Here is a 27,764-nt window from a genome sequence, read left to right on the forward strand (position 1 = left end):
GACATTTGCTGAGGGTTAATGAATTATTGGGTGTCTCTGCATGAGTGGTAAATGTGGTTGTTTGGTTAACTCGTCAGCCTCGCTGAGATTGCCACAAGGCAGATAGCTGAGACTGAGGTTAGTGACGGTTCCTTCTGCTCATCCCAGCCTGCAGACCTGCGAAACCTTGATAAGACATTTGGATTTTAAAGACTTAAAAAAACTCTGCGGTGTGAGGAGCAGGACGAGGTGATTGTCAGGAGGAGAAGGAGGAGGCAGAGGTAGACAAGAAGGAGAAGAAGGTGGAGGAGGAAATCACATTGGAAATTGATCCAATGAAGGCAGTTTTCTCTTTCTGTTGCCATCCACGTAAAAAAAAATCCCCTCAATCCTTTTAGTTACAGTAGAGATGGTAGAAACCCTCTCTGAGAGAGATGCACATTGAAAAAAAAAATCTGCCTATTTAAAAGTTCATCTGTACATGCTGGTGGGTTGGAATTGTTAATTCCATCTGAAGGCATATTTTAGCTTTTGGGCATTTTTACTTATTAAACTTATACTGTTTAAAATTGACAAACTCAACTTCTAAATTAGGTGTCCAAAAAATTAAGGTGACACTTCAGCTCATATCTCTGCAATGACAAACAAGATTGTTATTAAAGCAGACAGTATAAAACATCATGGATAGCTTTTTACTCCCTCCCTACAAATAAGGGTTTCAACTGGAAATTGCATCTTTAGTACAGCACTTAAGAGAGGAAAGTCATCCATCTTTAAAAATATGACACATAACCTGCTCGCCGGAAATTCTTTTGCATCCCTCTGCAAAATGTTCCTGATGAGCTTCCTGCAAAGGAAATCACCTTTTTACCTGAAAGAGCAAGAGCCCATTTTCGGAGGCTCTGCAGATGACATACAGCAGCAAACTCTTCTGCGTTTAAAGCCCTAACAATTTGTTTAAGGAGATGGGAAAAGCAGGTGAGGATGTTGGTTATGGATGTGTCTCGTCTGTGTACAAGCTTGTTCGACTGTGCAGACATGCAGCTAGAATAATTTAGATGGTAGAAACGCATTTATATGTCTGTGCATGAGGCATAGTGTGCTGTCAGGTTAAAATAACATGAATTGATGGATAGTGGGAGGATTGGGTGGCAAAAGGAAAGCTGGTAAAAGCGTTGACATTGAGGATGGTAGTCACTGGGTTTGTTTTGATTTGCTCATGAAAAAGTTTGAGATAAAGATGGAATGCAAAAAGCCTCCTTCTGTTTTGGCTTTCTTTACACCTTTTCACCCTCCAAGGGTGAACCAACAGTCAGAGCATTGAATTGTGACTTGAAAACATGAGGAAATAATAACCACATCCTGCCCAACGGAAATACATTTTACTCTTCTGCAGAAATGTTCCATTTTACCTGTTTTTGAAAAAAATGCAATAAAACAATTTCCCTGTAGAATATCTGCAATAAGTAAAATCATTATTCTTTTTACAATTGTTACAGATGTTAAAGTCTGTCAAGGCTTATTTGTCAAACTGAATAAATTCTGTACAGTGGATTGATTGACAATTGTCTACAGCCAATCAAAACACAGTGTGCTGGAAAATAAAGAAAACGTGAAATTTAGGCTGAAAATAATCTTCAAAACAGCGAATTCAATGAAATTCAGTAGGTTAAAGCTGGACGTGAGAAATCAAACCCAAAAAACTCTTGGACGTTTAGTTTTTTTTTAATCAAAGACAGTGCTAGTTCTTGAACGTATACTTATCCAGATGGATTTCTTCTGGATTGTTTTTTTTTTTAAGTGCGGCTAAAATAAACAGGTGGACAAGCAATTTCTAACTGTTTTAGCTGGACAAATTAAAATACTTCTTACATTTCAAGCCCTGACCTGCTTTCTTGCGAAGGTAAATAATAATCAAAGTATACCAAAACAACATCTTTCTCCGTCTAACTAAATATATACCATTACTTTAGAGACTCTGGCATTATCATATTTTAAAAACAACTAGCAATAATGGCGTATGTTTTAGGCGGCTTAGACTATCAATGAGTTTCTCTTTCAAGTTGTTGCAATTGTTTGATTTGCAGAAAAAGCAGCAGAGATACCTTTGGTTTCTCAGCAACCACTGTGTGGTCAAGAAAGGCCTCTTTAGCCATACTTAATCCTGAAGCACTAACATTCATTTACTCCATGTCCCAAAATGTTTTTCTGTTCCTTTAATGTTGCATTTCCAGGGTTTTAATTCAGTGTTATTTCTTGCACTCACCTCATCCACCAGTGTGTCACTGGCTGAGACACCTGAGACATACCACAAGAGGTGATTGTTTCACTTGTGAATGAATCTCACTGCACAGACTGAGCTCATTATGCAGCGATTTAGAGCTCCGGCTGCCAGCGGCCTCTATTCTGTATGCTTCATATATTATTGAATTGTAGTTTTACATAAGTAAAGCATCCAGTTGGCTTAGGGCAACGTAACATGGTACTATAGGAGAACCATGCTTAAGTTATTTATTTATAAGACTTTCAACAAACAGTATTATTTGTACAGAAGTTTCTAGTCTTCTGGCAAAATGTAGTTTATATATTTACATCGGTTACACTGAACAAACTTGTCAATATTTCTAGTTTATTCCTTTTTTTGTTGTAACTTTATCAACATTTTGTCCGTATTCTGTCAAAGTTTTCTTTTCAAGTTTTTCAATTTTGGTGTGTCAAATCTGTGAAAAATATTCACTCCTAATGGTGTCATTGGGCAGAAATGCAATGCCCAATGACAGCATTGCATTTTTCCAGTGCTTTTACACTTGCATCGTCAATGGAAGTTAGCTGCAACTAGCCTTGAAAGTAGTATTTTGGACTATAAGTAAAACATAAAGTGGGGCAGTATTTAGTCAGCCACCAATTGTGAAAGTTCTCCAAGGAAATATAAATACAAATACATCCTTGCAAGGATGTATTTGTAAATTATGGTGGAAAATAAGTAATTGGTAAATGTGGTAAAAAACAAAAGGGGTAATAACTTTGTTATATACCCTTTGTTGGCAATGATGACAATCAAATGTTTTCTGTAAGTCTTCACAAGGTTTTCACAAACTGTTGCTGGTGTTTTGGCCCATTCTTTCATGCAGATCTCCTCTAGAGCAGTGATGTTTGGGCCTGTCGCTGGGCAACAATTTTGTTTCTGCTGTCCTTACACAGCTCTTTGATCTTGGCCGTAATGGAGTTTGGAGTGTGACTGTTTGAGGCTGTGGACAGGTGTCTTTATATAGATATCCAGTTCAATCAGGTGCCATTATTGCAGGAGGATAGAGGATTGTCTTACAGAAGAAGTTACAGGTCTGGGAGAGCCAGAAATGTTGCTTGTCTATAGGTGACCAAATACTTATTTTCCACCATAATTTTGAATAATCTTTAAAAATCAGACAATTTGATTTTCTGGATTTTTTTTCTCATTTTGTCCTTCATAGTTAAGGGATACCTATGAAAATTACAGACTTCTCTTATCTTTTTTAAGTGGGCGAACTGGCACAATTGCTGATTAACTAAATACCGTTTTGCCCCTTTGTTTATAAAACTGTAGTTTGTTCTTGCTTTGCAGACCAACTAACATTTTACCTTTTAGAAAAGGTTAAAAAAAAACACGAATCCACGTTTTACATGAACTTTTGCTACAAGGGGATTTTACTTGTAACATCCTATATTAATATGACTTAAGTGAGCCTCAGTTCTTGAAGGGTTTTGTCACATATTCTTCTCAGTGTAGAATAAAGCGCGGCTCATTAGCCTAAAGCACATTGTTCACTCTGAGTGATTCCTGGCCAAAGCCAGCTCACAGTTTGGAGGTGATGATAGCTGTGCCAACCTTTAGATAATCGGCTTTTCCCCAAGAGTCCATTAAAAAGAAAGAGCAGGTGCCTGTAGCATAGTGACACAAAGTCTCTAAAAGAGTTTGGTAAATGGGTTTTCCATTTCTTATCCTCTTATTTTTGTTCCTAGTTGTGAAATAAAGAAAATCTTTGAAAGGATTTTTGTTGTTTCACTTTTATTTATTATTTCAGTTGTCCCCAATCAAACACATAACAAGATTTATACAAAAAAGTTGTGTAGAGTCAGTACTCTGACAATTAAAAAAATGAAGTAAATGTTAAGAAAACTATGTTACTTAGTTTATAAACCGTTCTAAAATTGTTTAAATTTAATTTAGTTATGCTTTCTGGTTTGGTTATCTTTGATTTAATACATTAATCCTCACCTCGGGTGTTTACTTGACACAGTTTGCTCATTGTATTTCCAAAAGCATCTTTTGTTGTTAGATTGTTTTAATTTGTATTGTGTATTTTTATATATAATAGTTGTGGTGTTATCGATGTGCTTTGTGCATCGGTAGATTATAGGAAAAGCACTGAGCACTATAGAATAAAGATTTATTTATTTGTTTTGTTTTTGGAATGTGCGTGCTACATATAACCTTATTTAGAATAAATTATTTTTGGTATTTTCAGTGATCTTGAAGACAGATCTGCATTTCTGCCATTGGTGGATTTCTTTATGAATGATTATGTTATAGGAATTTTAGTATCCTTAAACTTAGAACATGACCCAGATTATTTCTTTGCTATTGTTATTATTAACCTTTATTTAACCACATAATAAAACCACTGAGATCACAATCTGACCATGAGGTCTTCAGCACATGTTATAAAACAAAGCTGTTAAACAATAAAAAAGACAATAAAAATAAAACTATAGAAGAAAATAAAAATTGTACATAAAACAGGCTTTTTAAAGGTAAAAAAGTTCTGGCTTATTTCAGTTTGTTGTGTTCGAGACAGAAGATGCAGCAGATCTAAAAGCTAGTTTCCCAAGGTCCTATCACACAGGAAACAAGCAAATGTTATTAGTCACTTGAACAAAGAGCATAATGACTGATTGACCTTGGCAGGAGAGAACCTAAATAGATGGAACAAGGCCAAGCTGAGTTTTGCTGATCAGTCCTCCAATGGGGATACCTTTGGATGCTCATTGAGGGCCACTTTGCTCTGGTATACAGTTCAAATTCACATTCAACTTTATTTATATACCGTAGCACTTTTTTCTGCTAAAAAGCATCTCAAAGTGCTTTAGTGCTTTACATCATAAAATAAATAATAGTAAGATTGAAAAAGTTGTTAAAATAGAAATCATAACAAAAAATAAATAAAAACACATAAAAACCCAACACACATCCCACATACACAATCAAAATAAATTAAATGAATTATCAATAAGATTAATAAAATCAAATTTAAACATGTTGACATGTAAAATTTACGTAAAAGCTATACTAAAAAGATGAGTTTTGATTTTTTTTCTTAAAAGCCTCCACAGTGGATGAATGAGAGGACGACAGCCTGCTATAAACCACCAAGCACATATGCAGGGTTTTGAGACGGAAGGCTTTTTACAAAACATCCCCATAGTCCAACAAAGATAAGAAATGGGCAGACACTCTGAGTTCATGTTTTCTGAGGGGAAAACCTAATTTTATTTCTCTGACAGAATCCAAGCTTCACCCTCAGCTTACAGATCAAATTTGCAAAATGTGCCTAAAAAGACCAGTTTTGATCTGATGAAAATCTGAGGTGCAAAGTGCTTAAAACCGTTTTTATGCATTTACTTTGGATAGTTTTTACCAGTTTGAACTATTTATGTGAAAATACCACGACTTAAATTTTCTCAGCACTGAACGTCAATTTTAGTGAGTGCAATGAGATTGAACAGCTGAGAAGGCCAGCAGTAGGTACTGGGTAACTGAGGAGGAGCAACAGTAAAGGATCCTATCATCGCCATACAAGTGATATACATATATATATATATATATATATATATATATATATATATATATATATATATATATATATATCACTGTATATATATTTGACAAATTACCTTATGAGCATAAATAAAAAACAGAATGAGACTTTAAATTGAGTCTTGAGGTATTCCTTTTAGATACCTAAAAAAAACAAAAGGTGGATCTATGCATAATACAACAATCAGTAATTGTTGAGTTTAGTTTTGTATGGAAACATTTAACATTTTTAATTTACATACAAATTTGGATCCATGCCTTTAGCTTGACCTGCCCTATAAGCTGCTTGACCGTTTCAGATGTTTGTTCACCTCTCGGCTGTGCCAGGTCTCCTCTCCTGAAAGTGTCAGGCTAATTAGGACACATTTCTGGTTGTGTTGAGGCAGGCAATAAAGATTTTGGACGTTAAGAAAAGGCCAGCATTATTCAAAGATGCAAGAGGTGATGGAACAACAGAGGAATGATGGAGCAATTTTAAAACCATGAACAGAAAAAAGAAAAAACGCAGTTATAGACATTCAGGGTAACATAATTTATAATTTACCACACAAAGGTTCTTGTATCTTCTCCAAATTGAGTCCATCTTCTCCTCACCACTTATCTTTTACTTTGGTCTCTGCCTGCTTTTTAGACTGTGAAATGGAGAGTATTTCCCCCGTTTCTCTCTGTATGTTAATGAAGCGCTAATCTGTTCCTGAGCGAGAGCCTTAATGAGGGCGACGTGCTCCTTATTCTGCAGGCTAGCTCCTATTAAGCTACCATTATGGAAATAGCTCTGTACTTCGTGCCGTCCAGGGACTGGACTCAAATGTATGCCTTATTTCCACTTTTGAAGCTTTCTTCTCGTTCCTTAACAAGGTTGGGTGTTCCTCAGAGGGAGCCCGCTGCAGATAAACAAACAGTAATGACGAGCACAGGGAGAGGCTTCACACACTTTGAGGTCTGGCCTTTTTCAGATGCTGAATACTAGCAGAGCAAAATAGGCCACTGAGGAGAAATTTTTGGAGAGTATCATACGTCTATTCAAAAATATGCAAAAGTTGGCCACGTTATCATTATTTAACATTATAATGATTTGTAGGGCTTTTTTTTAATTGCGCTGGCACCTAATTCATCTTGTAATCTCCTGCTATTTTATGAAGTACATTAAGAAACTGAATTAACAGGGATTACTTACATTATTTTCCACTGAATTAGTGCATTCCGTTCATTGCGTCTCATCCCCCCACCGTTAACGCCTGCTGCTGATGATAATTCTTGGCTTTATTTAAAGAAACGCCCAAACCAGATTAAAAGTAAGAACAGATGCTGCTTGAAGCTGAAGACATTTCAAAGCTCAAATCAAAGGATATTTTCATTTTATTCGTTTTGCATGTATCTAGGCCAGCCCAGCCCCTGACACTCCCACAGACCACATATGAGAGGTGCTGGGGTGGGTGACTGGAAAATAGATTTACCCTTTTACTGGCTTTGATCAAAACTACACTTTTACATTCAGCTTTTACTCTTTTTCTTCCTCTCCTTGATTATTCTCGCATATTTTTTGTGCCATTATTTGTTATTTAAGTAATACATGTGTGTTAAATTACAGTATGGGCATTAACCAACCTTCACACCATTCTAACTTTCTCTTTTGTTTGTGGATCACACATTTGTCAGGTCACCTTTGATCACTGTGGAACAGAGAAAATGATGCTACATCATAAATATGTTACAAAAGCAGATGCTCTGCAAGGTCCTAAAACAGATCTGGCCAACTTTTATATTTTTATTCTTGTAGTTTAGCTATTCTCCTAATTTCAAAAAGCACTCACTCAATCATTTCCTTGTTTTACCTAACTTTAGCAAGACTGCATGCTGTTTCCCTATACCTCCCTTAAATTCAAATGACTTACAATAAAGCAGACTTTTACAAAAACAAATTCTACCTTCTTAGCTCTTAGTTTACATACAAAGTTGTGAAACTTTAAAATTAACAAATGTATTAACTGAACCGTACCACTTTTTTGATGTAGTGGGCAAATGTCTGTTTTTCTTACAGAATGTTTTTTTTTTGTCTTCATTTTTTTTCAGTTGAGGGGATATTTATGTGTTGTCAAATAAATCTAAGTGTTATCTTTAATTTTGGAACCACTTTTATTTGTGCAATGCTTAACTCCTTGAATCCTTACATCAACTTTTGTTAGTCAATAAAATATTTGTATGTAGTTTCTGCAGGAGTTGAGAAGTTTAATAATACTTTCCCCATTTTATTTTATATTTTAATTTGTTTTATTCAAACATTTTTGTCAGGTCGTAGTAAAGATTATTGTTTACACTGTGTGTAATTTTTAGAGAAAATTTTGAGATGGTTATTTTTGATTTGAAATATCAATTTTTCCTTTGAGTCGTAACAAATAAGTAGCCGGGATTTCCTCCCAAAAGCTTTCTAAATGATTATTTTTCAGAACATATGTTCGCTTATTTTGCTGCCGTGCCTTAATTGGAGCTTTAACTAACGCAAGTTATAGGATCTGGCTAATACATAAATGTATATGAGAAATGTTATTTTTATTTAAAAAACCCACAGTTTTATAAACATACTTTGGCTTATAAATTAGGAATTACCATAAAAGCTTGCAAGATCGATTTGTCATAATTTTTAGCAGATATAAATCCACATTTGGATGAGGCAGTGAAACTGTGTCTAATCAATAGAGCAGGCTTTTCTCCCTGATATATAAGTTTAGACTTAAAGGCTGTTGTGCCGCTGGCAAGCCAACAGCCGCAGAATATGGAAGATGATTCTGTGCAGACGTAACTAGAAAGCTGATCAAAGAAAAGCTCTGTTTCTACTCTGCAATGACCACAATATTGGGAAAGGAGAATAGTGGATGAAGATTGTTCCTATTTCCTCAGAGAAGAGAGTTAAAGAATCTTCTGCGGTTGAATAATTATCGGGCTGTACTGTATCTCCCCATGGGGTTCATGAAGGGAGCAGGGAAACTGGAACATTTGTCCCTCAGTTTTACAAGAATCCCTATCAGTACAGAAAGAACTTTATTGTCTTTAACCCCATAAATATGTTTTTAATTAAAGTTGTGGCTTCTGAACGGCTTTCCTGAAGGATGTGGTGAGGATGTTGATCTCAGTCATTCTCAGTTGGCTCACAAACAGCACAGAGGAGCCCAAATATCCTCATGGGTCCTCTAAAGCTCCACCATTGAACTCCTACTGCAAAATGTGAGTTTGATAAGCACAAACAAATATTTGAGCCTTCTTGAAAGTTTGTTTAGTAATATTGGTACATGATGAACACAGAAACTTGAAACTCTTCCCCCTAATCTGCTTTTGCCTCGGTAAATAATTTTTAAAAAATGGATTAGATTTATCTGCACTTGTCCAGACACTCAAAGTGCTTACAATGTCTCAATTATTCATTTGCTCCTCATGTATATTTGGTAGAGGATGAGGCATGGCTGCCAGTACGGCCCCTCTGACCATCGCCAGGACATTTATACGCATTCACACACCAGTGGAGCCTCACTGGAGGCAGGGAGGGTAAAGTGTCTTGCCCAAAGACACAACGACAGTTGACTGGGGGAGCGGGGATTGAGCTGCCGACCCTTCGATCATTGGACGACCTGCTCAACCTCCTGAGCCACCGCCGCACCCAGGTGTCAAATCCCAGTTACACCTTTGAGCTAAAGGCCGTGTAACACAGCCACTACGTACATTTTGCGCATTATGTCTGTGTGACAGACATAATGCATAAGATATCTGTCGATGGTTTTGCCCGACGGGTCTTTATGTGAAATTGGTTTTGAGCTGTTAAAATGTTTTGGTTTTCGCGTATTTTATGTAGTTTACATGCAATTACTATGTAAATCTTACGCAATTGTGCATGATTTTTGTGAGATGTATACACACATTTGTGGCTTTCCACAACAGTCTTGCTTATCCACATATCTCTAATGGACTTTTCATGCATGTACTACGCATGATATGTGCGCGTATATGGCGCACATATCACGTTCAAATTACGCAATTGGCGCAGAAATTACTACTGTATGACATATAAACAGCGCAATAATCATACACGTTCATTTTCTACGCTGATTTATGTGTTATTTGCGTGGTTTATTTGTACTTCTGTGGTCTTATCGTGGTTTATTTGTGATAAAAATTTCACGTAAAGACCACAACTTTTACACTTTTCCTACTTATATTCACGTTTGTCCAAGTTTCATCTGTGCAAAATACACAAGGCTGTATGACAGCCCTAAGGTTTTAGCTTGTGTAAAGAATTGACAGGTATTTCTCTGTTTAAAGCCTGAAAACAACTCTAAATTGTTGTAAAACCTCTTATTTCGCTAGAATATTTTTTAAAGGTGTCCTTACACTTTGCCAATTTAAAAAAAACATTTTTTTTTGCTTATCCTCAAAAAGTATGTGTATTGCTGTGTTGTTATTTACATTGTGGGCCTCAGAACAACAGGGCTTTTAGGTCTTTGAGTTACAGAAACACAACTCTAGATGCTGTGTGTATTTGTGTGAAATGCCTGCAGTCAGAGAGTGAGTGAGTTTCTGTCATTCAGCTTCATTGAGAGACCAACTGGAAGGACACAATCCCAGCTTTGTGTGCGCGTCCTGCTGCTATTCTCTGTACTGTACTGAAAGCTCTCTTGGGAGTCAGGCGTGTGAAAATCCCTCCCTTTGCCCACCTAGAGACTTTGAGCAATGTATCTCTGTGTTCATGCTAGACAGAGAGAGTAGCAGTGTGAAAATCATAGCGATGTGTGTGTGTGTTGCTGTGTGTTTTCTCTTGTGTAGGTTGGGATGTGGTGGGTGAAACGGAACACTGCACAACAAACAGCCACTGTCTGTGTTGGACATCATAGAGAGATCCTGTATTCATCTTTTAATTTATTAACTGTGGAACATAATGACCTGGCAAATGGTCCCTTTTATAGTTTTCTCTAACTTTTCCAGACTTTACGACTTTGATCTGCACCCTACCTCTAAACCTTTTCATCATATAAAGCTCTCTTGGCGATTCTCATGGCACGTTTTGACACACCGAAGTTGGAAATTTAATGATGTGAACTTTTCTATTTCGTAGTGTTCTGTAAACAGTAAGTTTTGAGAAAAAATGTTGAAAAACCCAAAATTTATGGTTTCAAATTTGTGTCGTGAGAAATATTTATAAAGTTTAGTTTGGCTTTCTGGCATAGCCCCAATGCAATATGCAACATGAAAATTGTATTTTAAACATTTACAAAAACATTTCTGCTGATTATTCAAATACAAACAGAAAACATTAGTGGGCTTTAATATTTGATCTCATGGTGCATTATATTTTTACTTTCATACCAAAGTTCAATTACTGAAAAGAAGTTACTTAAAAGCACAACTACAATATATATATATATATATATATATATATATATATATATACATGTATACATTTTTCACAAGTCCAAAATAGTCTTGATTGCAATCAAAACAACATTAGGACGAACTCTTTAATTCAAATCTTTGGCTAAGACGTTTGATTAAAAAGCAAGTCCATCCATCCATTCATTTTCTGAGCCTGATGAATTTATTTCAGTGAAACCGGGTTGCTGGAGCCTATCCCACCCACTGGTGGGCAAGTACACCCTGGACAGGTGGCCAGTCTATTGCAGGGCCACGCTAGCATTTTAACACTTCAGGACAATTAAGCATCATCAATTAATCTCTGAAGCATGTTTTTGGACTGTTGGAGGAAACTGGAGTGACAGGAAAAAACCCATACATGCAAGACGAGAACATGCAAATAGAAAGGTCCTACTTTGGATTGAACCTGGGCCTTCTCACTGTGAGGTGAGAGCGTTGACCACTGCGACACCATACAGCCAACAGCAAGTCATTTTTTTAAAAGTATTTTTTTAGCCATAACATTTTGCAATTGTTACTTAAATAATCTAGTGGGTCATCTGTGTAAGATCCAGTGCCTATAACTAAAGTCAACAGGAGATAAATCTGTGGTTCATGAGGTTCCAATTGGCCAATTTATGCCCTAATATAACATCAGTCTGTTATAATGGAAGTGTTTTTCCAGATGCAAAGGTTTGAGTACGCCAACTAAAATTAGTAACCAAAATAGAGGAAGACAAAAAAAAAGCCCCATTGAGGTAGGAAGATATCTGGCACTAACATCACTGTGTCTTCCTGTTTTCTTTTCTCGGCTCTGGGATTCTGATTTGAATGGATCCGACACAAGGAGCCTTTCATCATAAACAAGGCGCTCATGTCCATGTTGTTTTGCCAAATAGCATGGGAAGAGTCGAAAGGCATATGTGGGAACTGTAGGGTTGGAAGCCCGGTCACGTCTCATTGTGCCCTACCACAACACAGGATGGGGTGGATTCCAGTTTGGATGGATGGTGCACGAACACAAGCAAATAACGATTAAACACATGCACTTCCGCGGGACTGACAGGACATAGGTGACCTCATCCACGTGAAGCAAAACCACAGGCAAAATATCCAGCATCCAATTCAGTCCACCGCGAAGGAGGTTATTTGTTTAGCCACAGGCGCTGCCTCCTGCTGCTGGTGGTAAATGTCAAGCCTCATCATTACTGAATTCGAATTTAGTGTACAATTTAGCTCTGTAGTGGCAGTGTTGTTCAGCTAAATTATTTGTAGCTTTGTTCTTTAAGTTTTTCTTTCTTTGAGTTTTTTTTGTCCCCGTTTTCTTTTTTCTTGCCTCCACTTAGCACTGTAGATAGTGTCTTCTTTTCAGGGGATCGCATATTGGAGAGATTGATTCACTCTTCGCTTCCGCTGTACTTTCTTCTGTACTTTCTTCCATCTGTCTGCCTTTTCGGTTTTGGTATTTGTTTGTGTTTGTGGCCTTGCCTCCCTGAGCATGTAGACATGTGCCCTGTTCTTCCTCTAATTGGTTCTCTGTATTCATGAGGGGATGCAGAGAGAGACAGCGAGGCTGCAGCCAAAGCTGACTCTTAATAAATGTCAGTCCACAGCTGGGCTATGGACCGACGGCTCACTGATGGGCTGCTTATTATAAAGAGGCAGTTAATGCAAGAGGAGACAGCAGCTGAGGCGAAGTTTCACAGATAAAGAAGAGGAATGCATCTAGGAAGGAGGGGGGGGGTGGAAAAGGGAAAAAGATGAGGCAGAAATCAGAAATACTCCTGCAGGAAAACCTCACCTCGTGCCGTTGTGGCTTAAGGGCAGTGATTGTGAAAGCGCCTGGTGCGTCTGACCGGAGGGAGGTCACACACAAGCAGGGATGGACCTTTTGTTCGTCTCAGCAAGCTTGTGATTTACGTGCATTTTTCCCCCTGTGCTATAGAGTGAATACATGTTTGTTGCCATTCAGCAGGGTTTGTGCAGCTCTTTGTTTGTGTCTGCAGGGGGATTGTTAGGTATGTGTACATGTCTGGTGTACTTCCACATATTCATCCTGTCAGACTTGGAGTGACTCCTCTCCTCCCAGCACCTGTCTTCTCACACAAGTCCCAAGATTGTTTATTATCCCTCCCACTGCTTTTTGTCTGATTGTTTCAAAGTCAAACAGTCCCTCCCCGACATTTTTCTCAGTATTTATTTTTTTATGGTTTATTCTACATAAAAGCGTTAAGAAGACGATTTTATAGAAATTAATGAATAGAAAAATACATTTAACTTTAGAGTACAGTCTTTACTTGCCCATTTTTTCCTTTCAAAAGTAATCTGATTAGACTTGCATCTGGGAAATGGTTTATTTTACCAACTCTTATATACGTTTGGTCGCGCCTGAGTTTGTGTGCATTTAACAGCTTGTTCTCATTTATGCTCAATGTACCAGAGGTGACTGACAGTTTGGCATGTTTGGCTTTGGCCGCCTTTATTTGTTGCAGTCAGTAGGCTTTTTTTTTCTGAATAGCAGGCGTTTTTGAGTCCCCTGTCTGTCACTGTGCAGGGGCTTCAGGGCGGTTTTGTGGACAGTTGCTCATACCCGAACCCCTCCCTGCAGCCTCCATGTTTACTGCATACGGGACTACTTCAAGCTGTTTTTGAACGGTTTGGATCCTAAAGGGGTTCGGATTAAACAAGAATCCTTAGTTTTCATTTCTGTTTTCTTTTTATTTGTTGAGATCTGGACCATTAAAAAAAGAAAAGACTAACCCTGCTTTTGCAAATTGCTGTTTTTTCTGTTGGATAAAAAAGAAAAAAGTACTGTGGTAATTGCTTAACCCAAAGCCTCTACTACCAAGAATTCCTAATAAGGTTCTAGGTCTAATTTACTGTTCACGTAAAAGAAAATGTCCCCCTGCACTTCTCTGGTGTCAATGGAGCAAGGTTATTATGCAGTTTAGCTAAGTTTCATTCTACTTTTAAATTTTAGTAACGTTTCCAAGGTTTCAAAAATGTATTGTTATTCGTATTATTTTTTTAGAATATGTGGGTGTAAAGCTCTTTTTCCTTACTCCACTTTTGTTGGATTTTAGGAACATAAAAACCATCAAACAGTAGCATTTTTGCAAAGTGCCTTTTTTTCCAAAAGTAAAACTCTAAAAAGGCCTCTTGCATTGTGGAGCCAAAAGAAAAAATGACAAAAAATGTGTTAATTGGCAAACCTCTAAAAGTTAATGTCCAGATTCTAAAACAAAATGTTTGCCTTAGCATTGATTATTCTGTTCTTTTTTAAATGAAACTTTGATATTTTTCTACAAGCGGATACATGTTTATAATTTGTTAGACTTGTTGGGTTTTTTGGGGGTAAATTGCAGTTGTTATAATCTAGTGCAGATAAATGCCAATCCTTTTGTCATTTGTTGTGTTGCTAAATGCTAAATGAATTGCATAATAGAAGAGTGCAGCATGGCTGTATCCGATAAATTCAGATTTTAATACATACTGACATTTTCCAAATGTTAGGAGTCAGACATTAGTGTGTTATGGCAGCCATTGCTTGTTTACAACATGTCGTAAGATTACATATTTATTTAACAAGTTGTTCAATTGAGTTAGATTTGATTGGCATAATTAATAGGAAGCTGTTTAATAGAGGAAAAAGCTTCAGGCTGAAAGACCTCAGTATCGTCTAGTTCATTGTTACCCTTCAGTAATGCTTACAAACCTTATCTCACTTTTTTCTCTGCTGCTCAGCCTCCAGTCATAAAACTCTTTCTTTCTTTTTAATCTATTTCAGAACATTTCAAGTAGTCTATTTAATTATAATAATGTAGTTTTTAATTCAATTCAATTCAATTTTATTTGTATAGCCCAAAATCACAACAACAGTCGTCTCGATGGGCTTCGAAGTAAAACATGAAATCAAAAGGATCACGAATACAAAGAGTTCAATAGAAAAATACTAAAATGAACTAACAAACTGACTAAGCTATACTGGCATCCCTGCCCTTAGACCCCCCTTCGCGGTAAGGAAAAACTCCCCAAAAAACCGGATTCCGGAAAAAACGAAGAAACCTCAGGGGTGCCCACATGAAGGAGGGATCCTCCCCCAGGACGGACAGGCGATTTACCAGAACTCTTAGAGAAGAATTAACTTATCTAAATCTACAACTACATATATAAAAGTCCAGCAGACGAGCTTCATCCAGCCGTGGTTGTGGGGACAGTCAAAGGCGCGAGTCGAGCCGGAGACAGGAACCACAGCCAGGTGTAGGAGCAGGAGCAGAGACGAGGTACTCGGTCAGGTACAGAGCAGAGACGAGCCAGAGATGAGCCAGAGGCAGGATCCACAGCCAGGTGTAGGAGCAGGAGCAAAGGCGAGGTAAACGGTCAGGAACTGGAGCACGGATGAAACAACTGGAGTCTGGAAGCACTCCCACTCCCCAGGAGGGAAGAGGAAAAGAGGGACAATACATGAATCGCACTGTACCAGACAGAGGCATGGAGAACTAAATGATAAATTATGATCAAGAATAGAGGAAAGGAAGGGTAGAAGTAGAAAAGAAAAGAGGACAGAACCCCAGTGCACCATAGTTACCCCAGCTTCAACTTCTAGCAGCCTTTTAAAAGAAATAGTTATTATTAAGTTTAATTTAAACAAATTAACATTAAGTTAAATAATCTCTGAATATTAACTAGTCTGACAATAAGCCTGTCCAAATAGGAATGTTTTCAGTCTAACTTTGAATGTAGAAACTGAGTCGGCCTCTCTTACATGAGCTGGGAGTTTATTCCATAAGACAGGGGCTTGGTGGCTAAACGCTCTACCTCCAATTTTAGGCAAAATCAAAAAGCCTGTGTCGTTTTTTTAGGACATAGTTTCTACAGAGTGGCAGGAGTTCATTTGAAATTTGCCTACGAGTTGTGGCCGGGACTGTTGGACAGTGACTTCCCATCATCCCTTCATTTACACACCTTCCTACTATCTTACAGCCCCTCACAACCCCAAGCTAACATTAGCGGTGCAACAAAAATGCCGAGCAATATTGGAGCTATTCAGCCGTACAGTTTTGATCCAGATGCCAGCTCGGACGAGGTAAACAAAAACGTGAGTGGATCTATTTGTCTACAAATAGATTTATCAGAACGGAGCGGAGCAGGGAGCTTGTGGCCTGCCGATTGTTATTTGCACTTATACCATGGTCCAGGTAAATACTTTATTCTGATTGACTGCTAGGTGTGGATTAAAAAGTGATAACGCACAGGGATAATGCACACCTAAAAAAGAAGTACCGCTCACAAAGCTTCTATTATGTTTTAAATCACTGCGCTGGCTTCTTTAAAATAAACTTTAGCTTCATCGTCTGGACAAAAACAAGTGGTAAGAGGTGAACTTTCTCTCTGAACTGATGCTTTATTTACACCCATCGTGATGATCAGCATATACATCGCTTTCCTTTGCTGTTGAAGTCGGCGCTTTGTCATGTTACCGTACTTGGTAACAAATAGTCCGCTTTTTGTGAAAAAAAGTGATCCAAACTGAAACAATAACAAGAATAAAGTTATAAAAACTGATTGAATATTTATTCATTTTGTAAGTGACCATTGTATAAGCAGGACAATGGGCTTAAAAGTCTGCATTATCAGAAATTGATGCACCTCGCGGAAGCAACCATCCTCCTCTTCGTGTCAGATGGTTCAGGCTTAAAACTCAGTTTTGATCTCAACTTTATATACTGTATATATAGGTATATATATATATATATATATATTCATTGGAGTGGGTCTTTAACCCTTGTGCTATCCTAGGCACTGTAACATTGGGAGTTGGGTCATCTAGACCCACTAGACAGTGCGCTGAACCTTTATTCTTCAATGATTTGTGAACCTCACTGGTGTCCATGGATTACATGAAATCTTTACACCTTTATCCACCTTTGTCATGGTAGGGAGAACACATCGATACAAGGGTGGGGTCTTCTAAGATAGCTAAAGGGTTAAACTTCCCTCCATAGCTGCTAGAATATAAATTTCAGTCAACAATGTTTGCCTGCCGACTGTTAGTGGAGTCTGTAATGTAAAGCATTCATTGGTTTATTCTTCCTCTTGACCGCCGCTTTCCTTTCAGGAATTTCCACTGCTACTGTCACTCCAGAGTTTCAAGCAGCTTCAGTCCAGGCTGCTTTCATTTGTTTCTGCTCACTGTTGGAATGAGCAATCAGATGCTACCACAGCAGGCCTGTGTCTCTGCACCTTCAAGACACTCTGGAAGACTTTCCTCAGGGAAAACTGACATCTTCAGCACACTAATATGATCAAACAGCACTTACCTTTAACTTCCATGCATGCTCTGCCTATTGATTTGGTGTGTAATGTGTATATCATCATTTCCAAAGCTTGAATGTTGTTTCTCACTAATAACATACTTTGGATAAATGGGTCTGTTAGATGACTGAATACATCAAACTGGCATTCTTCCCACCCACCTGAGGTGCTTAAGGTGGGCCAATGTTAACAGGGTGTATTAGACACATGGACAGACATGACTGATTTGACACACCTTTTACACAAAAGACAACAGCCGAGATCTTTGCTTAAACAAAAAAAGCAGTTTTCTAAGCACAGCTGACTGTCAGTTTGAGTGTCTGTAAACCATGTAGCTGCAGAAACATGGACACAAACATCAGAAACATCCCTGCAGGAGGGGATTTTTTAGAAAAGACAAAGATTGAAACAAAACTTTCTGTTTTTTAGTTCTAAAATGAAGAACTTAATTTGTATTAATATAAAAATGTGTTACGATGGGTTTGGGGAAAAAACAAAACCTCTACCCAGTTGCATCCACGCATGCAAAACCAAGCTCAAGCGTGTCCCTCCTGAGTGACTTCTGGTGATCATCCATCATCCAGATGACAGAATGCAGCTCCGTCAGGGAGAGTTTGTGAACGCACAGACAGAAAGGTGACAGACAAGCTGTGAAAGAATTGCAAACTGTACGTTTTTTGACAGACACAACTGCACAAAGAGTTGACCGACAACAGGGTTAGAAAAGTAGCCAAGCATGCAGACAAACTGTTATCACTCATCTCATTTTGTTTTCTTCTGTTTTTACATTTGTACCCATGGAAACGTTGGAATTTACAAACAAACTTTATGGTGGTTTGATTGATGACTGTCTGGCTGTCTAGTGAAGCAAAGCCATACAAGTTTGTATTTGTGTAAAAACTACAGTTATGGCAACCAAAAAATGGGTGTATTTGTTTAGTGTATGTCTGTGTTTGTGTATCTATATGTTTAGACTTACCAAACTCGGACAGCCTCATTCTCCTGTGATTTTTATCTTTCACTCTGTCTATTTATCAGACGTTGTCAAGATTTCTCTGTCTGGGAGAGGTTGACGACCGAGCAACGAGTCCAGTTGGACAAACTGTCAGGAATGTCTAAGCAGAGGAATCGTAATGCTCCTAGGTCACTGAAGACATCCCTTTCTGTAAAATCATCAGCTGGTGAAAGTACAGCACCTTTTCATTCTCAGGACTGTTATCTTTTCATGCTGGAAATAAATGTAAAAGATAAAATAGAATGTTAAGAATAGGTCACTCTCATTACAGAAGTGCAACTACAACAATTCAAGATCTTTGAAATTAATGTTTGCACTTTATATTTATTAATTGTCGTAAATTATGTCACTCCACCACATTTTTTTACATGTCCATTTATGGTATCATGACAGTTATCATTAACTTAATTAAAAAAATAAAAACCATACATGTAAAAATCTTTTTAGTTCTTACATTTTCACTGTAAAGCAGAAAGAGCAGTGGAATCGGTGTTTATGGCATTCTTGTTACCAGAAGGAGCAGGAACCTTTTTGCTTTGTAGATTCAGAGCTGCACTGCATCTGTGATCAAGTCGGATCCTCTGCTTGTTAGAGGAAATTAAAAATGACCAAGAAACAAAATGGAGAAGCTATAATTGTTAACATCACTCAACTTATTTTTTCTCAGTTTCTTTTAGGAATTAAATGATCTGATGGTGTTTTATTTCATCAAGATATCATAATTTGAAATAAAGTTTCCACCATATATACTCAAAAACTAAAAGAGTCTGTACGTTTAACTTTTTCAGTTTTTACAGCCATGACCTGGTGTGAATATGACACATGTCTAGATAAACCGACAAGCTCTGGGTTAAAGGTGCTCCTTATGGGCCCCATCCAGCCCTGCAGAAACAGCCATAACAGCCACCAAAGGGACCTGGTTTTCTTTCCTACCTTTAATGTTTTTGACACGACTGGGTCCTGGCAATTTCAGCAGGTCTGACAGTATCAGCAGGATAAGGATTTCATGTAGGTAAACGTGTGGTAGCTGCAGAAATGTGAATCTTCCTCCTGCCTGAGGGTTAGGCTGACTAAAGACTGAAGCTTCAGGATTAAACAGGGCTCCCTTTTTATTACAAGTTTACACTGCTGTTTGCAGCAATGCTAATTATGACAAAGTTCTAATTTCTCATAATTAATTGCAACATGTTCCAGAGATGCAAATGCAAAGAAGCTCACGGACAGAAGACAGCACAAAAAACGAACTGAATTAGTTAGAACTCATCAACTAAGATGAAACGAAGAGCAACATCAATAAAGACCTTTAAAAGTCTATAGAATCAAAAACCTCAAGTTTGTTGCATGAAGTCAGTTGTAAGATATTTAATCAATACGTGAGTTCTTGTACTTTACCTACAATTGTTTATTTATACGCATCTACAATGCAATTCAATATTTTGCTTTCTTCCAAACACATTGATTGGCACTTCACATCGACACATGGGCCTTATTTCTTTTTTTTGCAGCTGCTGGATATTGACTCTTTCCATTCATGTTCCATTCATGCTGCACCAAGGCAAATGTGTGACATTCAGCTTTCTTGATATTTTACCAAAACCTTTGAAATCACACAAAATAGATGAGAATTAACGTTTGTCTTTAAAACAGGTTTGTTTTAAGATGCAGTCACTGAATGTCACTATGCCATTCATTTCTTCCCTCCACGCTTCATCTTTTTTTTTTTGTGTGCCAACTCTCAGCTCCGCTGTCCCATCATCCCCTCCGTGTGCTTCTTAGTCCGAACCATTTCAGTTTCTTAGAAGCACTTATGAAACCAAATTAAGTTTAAAAAAAACTTGGCTATGACAAGGGCATCAGATGTGTGCTATACTTTACTTCACTCCAGTAAATAATTGATGGGGAGCTCCATTTTGCTCCAACCCAAACCCATTCACAAAATGTCCTTGTGGTATTTCACTTCCAAGTGTTGCACTGAACACCACAGTCATATAAAACTGATGCATCTGATACTTCTCTGCATTTGATCAAATAAGGGCAAAGTTTTCCCTTATTTGTTTTTTTTCTTTCTTACTTCTTGTGAGACTAAATAGACACTTTTTGGGCGGGTTCTTCTTCTTTCACTCCAAATGTAGCTTCAGTGTGGTCTTGTATTGCAGACTATCATTTAAAAAAACAGGGAGTAGCAGGATTAAAAGTTATGTGGTCCCCAATCCCCGGGCCGCGGACCGCTATTGGTTTATGGGACAGTTGGTACTGGGCTGCAGGGCAAAAAAGAAAAAGAAAAACACCCACCTTTTTCCTGTTTTATTTATAATCTGATTCTGAAGGTCTTTTTCGTAAAGCTACTGATTCTCTCCACTACATCTGACTTATTCTTGACGCATGTCAAATCTCTCTGTTACCTGTCAAAAATCCCTCCGCCACTTTTCCAAAGTGGCAGTGCCGACCACTAAATTGACACCTCCAAGCAAGCAAAGTTAACATAAAACTAAGGTATTTTGGAAAATTTAATTTAATGTGTGTCAATATTTCCATGGATTGAAGTGGGCATCCTAATTTTTTTTTCTAGCTTCCAGTTTCCTTTAACGTTTGAGAATAAAATGTATATCTTCATCATCTTTCTTGTCTGTGTCGTTTAAGCAACTTTATTAGCGGCATCCTCTTAACATTAGACAGCCAGTCGCTGAATATTCTGCATTATTCTAATTCTGTGGAAACAAAAATGTTACAATAAATCCATATTTGGAGTAAAGACTACTGGTTCTGGTAAATGCAGCTTTCTATGTTCTTTAAAGTCATAGGCTTCTCTTCTGTTTCCTCACTGGCTCTTTTCTGCGAAAACGAATCCAGTAGTTTTGCAAATTTTCTTCAAAATCAGTTTAAATAAAATGGAAAAAATGTAGTTTTTTTTTTCTTCTCTGTGGCCAGATACTAATCCCTGGGGGATCGGGGACTGATCGTATAGAGTTTGATGATATTATAACTGCTGGTTATACCTAGGGTTTTCTTACTTGCAAAAAAAACCCCATATATTTATATGTTGTTAAAAGTCATTGAATGATTGTCTTGTATTCTTGCTGCACTGTTGTTTTCTTGGCGATAAAGAGGCGGTAATGTGTGCACATATATGTGTGTGCATGATGGCAGCCTGGATGATGCATCCTATCCCCATTAGTGCTAGCCTAGATCTGTCAGAGCGTTGTTGGGTTACTGCCTAGGAAAATCTCAACCCTCAGGAAGAATATGATGGGCCAAACAAACACGCAGAAGTACAAACATGCCCACATCCTCCAGATTTCTCCTGATCTCACAGGCTGCACTTTTCTGATAATCTTTCCAATCTAACAGCCAGTCACATATACGTTTCCACACTTTGATTCTTATGTGTAACGTTTGGTAAGTTTCACTTTTTTTGATGCTCGGTTTTGACTGACACATGTCGAAAACATCACATTTTAACTTCTGAGAGCAGGCTGGTGCTTCTGGATTTCTCGTTGCAATGTTACTGTGCCCCTAGTGCGGCAAAGGGTATTAACCAATATAAATCATCAATCCTCACCGCTTTCTCGTAATACTGTTTATCACTGTGGAGATCAATAAAAGAAGTGTGATATGAGCTGAGATAAGTGCTGCTGGTAATGCAAGCCATTCCTCATTCAGATAATTTAATCACATCTATTCCATCAAAACAAACTAGTTTTCAAAAGTCTCCTGTCATATGTTTTCCTTTTTTGCTCGCTTTGATCTGCATCTTTATGGCATCCCAACTCGCTCAGTTACAGCACATTACCAACGTTTTTCTTTTCTTTTGGGGGCTGGCTGCTGCCGCTGTTTGTAAGTAAACACTGAACTGTCCTACATTTTCCCTTATCGGCGGAGCTGCTGTGCTTTGACAAGAGCTTTGTGCTCGCTTTTAACATCTCTTCTAATTAATTTATCTCTCATTAATGTGCTGTGACACATAGCCTCCCTCTATCAAACCAACCAGTCAGTCTGTTAACTCACAAGCCCCGAAGCCCCCTTTAATCCCTCAGTGTCAGACCTTTGGGAGGAGAACTTCAGATAAGTCAACAGTCAGTCGCTTCACTTGTTGTTTTTCCCTCTCCAAGCATATATTCCCTTTCTCTTTTTGTTTTTCCTTTATCTGTCTTTTTACACTTTCCACTATCCTTACCTGTACAAAAAAGACTATAAATGATCAGAATTCATTGTTGCAGTAAAGCGAGGGTCTTGCTGTAAAACCTGCTCATGTTGATAGATTATTTCCCTCTGATTGGAGGGATGATTACCGGAACGATGGCTGCTCCTTCAAAAGCCTGAAAAAAAGGACAAGCACATAATGAAAATGAAGTCAATTGCTTTATTATAAATTTTAGTGTTTTAAAGTGGAAGACAGATGCAACAAAATGGGGAAAAAAAATATTTTAACTTGAAATTCATGGGCAAAAACCTCTGCTGCTCTTGCCTCATCAGTAATTAAGGGATTTCGTTGTTACCCACACAACAGCCGTGTGTTGTCAAGCTTTGAGCTTTCTGTTTCATAGCCCTATTTCAGACAATGCTGTCAGCTCATTACACTGATTTTCTCTAGACTGTTTTTAAGGTCCAGCCTCAATAAAATAGCTTCCAAAAAAAAAAGGAACTGCATACTTGCAGCAGTTTCCAAACTTTTAAAGATTTTTGAACAATGTTTTTATAATTTATTCAGTTATTTCTCTGTTAAAACTCTTTGTGAATATGTGAAAGTGTGCACCTTTTTTGGCCTGCCCCAGTCAACTGAGTTTATAAAAAAGAATTAAGATGGAAAAAATGTTTGTTAATTTCAAACATGTGTAAAACAAATAAATAGCTGATTTTTCTGCTTTTTATGATTAATAATACAAATAGGATCAAATTGACTGAAAATATAACTATAACATTATTTGTAGTTACTAATTTAATCCACAATATAAAGTTTGAAAATTTATAAACTGTGATTTTCTTGACATCAACTGGTGCTAAAAAACGAATTCAAGTAGAAAACAATTCTGACGGACTAACGGAAGTTAAATGCTTTTATGGTCAAATATGGAAGCTGTTTCCTCCAGGCGATGGGGAAAAGGAGCCATCTGGCTTTTTGTCATCACTTTACATAAGCTGGTTTGGGGGAAACATATGGTGCAATTTGGAAATCTTCTAAGAAAAAATACCTTGATCATTGCAAAACAATGCCAAACCACATTCCTGACGTACTCAAACAGCATTGTCCCATCTGTAGAAAACCGTGGCGGTTAAACTGGCAGCAGCATCACCTGTCATCACCTGAATACATTAGTGAAAGAGTTGGGACACAAATGAGGCAATGCACTTTTAAACTTGTTCTGTGGGAAAATATCTATCTTTAAAATGGGTAATTATGGGCCTCCCTACAGCGTGGGGGCGGGTCTTCCCGAGGGGGCCCTGACTCGTGCCTGGGGCTGGGGCGGAGGGATGGTCAGGACTCCTGGGTGGTGGCGGGCCGCCTGTCTGACGCTTGGGGTGCCCCCCTGGGGCGGTGCCCCTTATTGGGCCCCCCGGGGCGCGGTTGGGAGGCTGCTCTACGGGTCGGGCTGGGGCTTGCACTCTCTACCCCCTGTGCCCCCCTGCTCTTTGGCGTTGGGGGCCGCTGTAGCGGTCCTGCTGGCCCTGCCCGTGGTGGCGAATGCAGGCTATCTTTCTCTATCTGCTGTGCTGTGCGGGTGTTGGGGGGTCCTGGCCGCCGCTGCTGCTGCGATGGGGGCCTTGGTGGGGTTGCGGCTGGGTTCTCTCCCTCTTTTTACTTTACAGCACAGGTGCTATCTCACCTTTGCACAAACAGTTTGCGTAACTGAAGGAAATGTTTCACATGTGTTAGTCTGAATGCATAAGTATGCGTGTGTGAATGTTATTGGTAGTATGTCCAGGTAAACTTGTGTGTGAACACTTTTGGAGCCAACAGGTGTGTTTGTAACGTTTGATGGTGTGTGTGTGTGTGTGTGTGTGTGTGTGTGTGTGTGTGTGTGTGTGTGTGTGTGGACAGGCCCCGTGAGCTTTTTTAATATTAATAAAGTTTAGCTGAAATTACAAAAGGGGTTTATTTAAATAGACATCTGGTGTATCATGAGAAACATAACCCCTGTTGTAAAAGTAAAATATGTCCAACACAAAAGACTTTCAGCTCTCATCTGTTTGCTTAGGTGTTGGACAGGACAAGTTAAAAAAAAAAGTAGTTATTATGTCAGAATATAATTTTACAATATTGAACCTGTCTCAAAAACTTGCATGTATCTTTTCTGCTTTGTTTTTGCGTGTGTTTGTGTAACAAAAGAAAGGATGAGTACATAGAACAAACTTAGTTTTAGCTACTGATATTTTCTCTTTAGTCTGTCTTCATTAAATATTATGGCTTAATTTCAAGACATTCTTTTTTTATTCATACATTTTCAAAAGCAGCTGAAGATTTCCAGGAAATGGGGGCAGCAAGTGAAGCAAAAGGAAAGAACATTGAAGTAAAGCAGAGTGGAGAAGAAACGGTGACGTTTGCTTCTGTTTATTTTTAAGCACTCTGATGGATAAGACTTGGGGATGGTACATGCTGTTCAGAGCACAGTAATAATTAATGAAGGTTTTTATGAAAGAGCACAAGAAGCCAGCTCAGCAAGTTTCAGTTATGACCCTTTTGCTTGTGCTCTTATCTGTTTTTTCTAATCTGCTCTGTTGTTTTCATACACCTGCATCCTATTTTTATTTTGTAGTTAGTTAATGTTGGTCCTCTTCTTTGTCTTTACAGGCTCAGGAGAACGTCTTTGTTGAGTTTAACCACGACGAGCTGCTTAAGTTCTACAAGCAGGTCTGTTTATGACATATGTATATCTTCATTTATATGCTTATTTCTTTTTCATTTCTTCTTCATAATTTTGTCTAAACATTGTTTATCAGGTTCTCAAAAAGTTTTCCTTTTTTTCTTTCAGCTTGAAATGGTGCAAGGACAGTTGGATTCCCTAACTTAATGCCTGGTACTTTATGTGCAAAAAAAAACTGTTAGCGTGACAGTGACTGCTCTTTCAGCAGATAAAAATTCAGAAACTCTTGTTTTTTTCTTTGATTTATTGAGTGATGGGCCAAACAGGGAGTTATTTCGGAGTTCTCTGCAGTCACCTATAAGTTGTTAGTCAGTAAATAAAATGAGATTTTATGGTGGAAAGCAACTTTTCTTTACATCAATATGAATTTCCCTTAAACAAGCTTCTTAGTGGCAATTTTCTATAACCTGCTTTGAGTATTGCTGGATATTTTTTATGTATTACTTACAAAATGTGATATCAAATAACAAACCAATGTATGCAACTTGATACAGAACAAAGTTGTTATGTAATTTTGAAAAAAACAACAACAATGCTATTAAATTTTTCAGTGAAAATGAAACAGCCGTTCAGGCTGTTGTTGTTTAGTTAAGCCTCATTATTTCTAATTAGAACCAACCTGGACCTGGTGGTTCAGCAGATGGGAGTTCTGGGATGCTCTACGGACCTTCGTTGTGTGTTTGTGCGCTGATGGACTCACACTGTATTCTTGTTTGTGTTTTTATCCATGAACAAGGACATATTGACATCAGCGGTGTTGGTAAAGAGGAAGAAGGTGAATCTCAGTGTACCTGCCAGCGAACATATGTCGCAAACACAAGCAGGATCGTCATTCAGCAATAGGATTATTAGCTTTGTGTCTTATCGTAAATACAGGAAATGGGCTATTTAAAATCATTTAGGGTCTGATACTTTCAGGCAATTTATATTAGGAAAAGGTTTAACAGCTTAATTTGTTATTAAGACAATTAAGCTCAAAATATTATTTCTGAGTATTTCTTTATTCGTTGAAAATCAGGAGCCACCAAACAATAGTGTTTACAAAAAAAGGGTATCATTGACAAAGATAATACAATCGGCAGACTACAAGCTCACTGCTCCGCTCCATTCCGATGCATCCACTTGTAGACGACTAGATCCATATATGTCTGAGCTGGCATCAAAACTCAGAATGTTGTTTTGGATAGAACTAATTTTGTTAAGTTGAGGTTGTGAGAGGCTCTAAGCCAGAGGTGGGCACTGAGGGCCGCATTCCTGCATGTTTTCCAGCATACCCTGCTCTGGCATGTTCTAATTGGCTGGACACACCTGAACCAGGTAATCAGTCATGAGTAGGGCAAGGCTATCTTGAAATCATGCAGACACACCGGCCCTCGAGGCCTGGAATTGCCCACCCCTGCTCTAAGCTAAAGGGAGAGGGTATAAACAGAGAGCTCTCAGCAATGGGAGGGAATGGGAGGCGGGCTTACTCTGTGCAAACAGTCCCGCCCACAACTTGGAGCCAAATTTCAAATGAACTCCGGTCGCTTTGCAGAATTTATGTCAGAGAAAACATCTGTTTGTTTTTTTAATTATTGGCTACAAATGGCATAATCATAATTAAAAGAACACTGGGAACAGTGTTATAATAGATCAAAAGATGATGCTGAATGTGTTCGATTTAAAAATCTGATGAGTCAGTTAAGTAAATGGTTCACCATGATGAGGGTAGATGCTGCAGCTGCTAACTCACTATAACTGTCCCACTTTTTTTCCCACAGGCTTCCTTCAGTAAATGTTTCTCCATCTGTAATGGCTTTAACAGCTTACCTCATTTAGCCTAAAAAGTCATTAGGTCAATTTGAAAGAGGTCCCATTTCCAAGGTTTACCTCTTGATGTTAGTCATTCTGCATTTAGTCTGACACTTAATTTTTCAACATTTTCCCAATAAATGCAGCATATTTCTTGAAAAAGTTCATTATTTTAAATAATATTTTGTCATAATATGTTTTAGATAATTCTGTTGAATCAAACCTTCTAAAATGGATTTTTAGCTGTTATAAAGTCCCACTCCAAAAATATTTTTATCTCTTGTAAAATCCTTCTCAGTCGACTTTTTATTATGATTATGCAGTTTTTAGCCAAATACAAAAAGTCTGTGTTGTTTTTAAAGGCATATTTTCTGCAGCTCGGCAGAAGTTTACCAGAAATTTGCTTTTAATCGTATCAAATACTTTTTCTTACTCCAATTTGGTATATACTTGTTTAATAATTGATAACTAAATTATTATGTTGTAGATGTCCTCATATACAGTATATACTCTGTTATACATGTTCTATTTGCCACCATGTGAGACTGCCTGC

The 27,764-nt window shown here is 38.0% G+C and overlaps 1 protein-coding gene across 1 annotated transcript in view; it reads left to right on the plus strand.

The window, feature by feature from the left end:
- Window positions 1-25,982, plus strand: part of commd10 (COMM domain containing 10) — a 58,376-nt gene extending 32,394 nt beyond the window's left edge. Inside the window, exons 6-7 of the mRNA XM_004072201.4 lie at window positions 25,348-25,407; window positions 25,529-25,982. Of these exons, the coding sequence (XP_004072249.1) occupies window positions 25,348-25,407; window positions 25,529-25,567 (99 nt within the window). The 3' untranslated portion in view covers window positions 25,568-25,982. The remainder of the gene's footprint in view (window positions 1-25,347; window positions 25,408-25,528) is intronic.
- Window positions 25,983-27,764: the final 1,782 nt, after the last annotated feature.

The sequence above is a fragment of the Oryzias latipes genome, chromosome 9 (assembly GCF_002234675.1).
Source record: "Oryzias latipes chromosome 9, ASM223467v1".
Lineage (NCBI taxonomy): Eukaryota > Metazoa > Chordata > Actinopteri > Beloniformes > Adrianichthyidae > Oryzias > Oryzias latipes.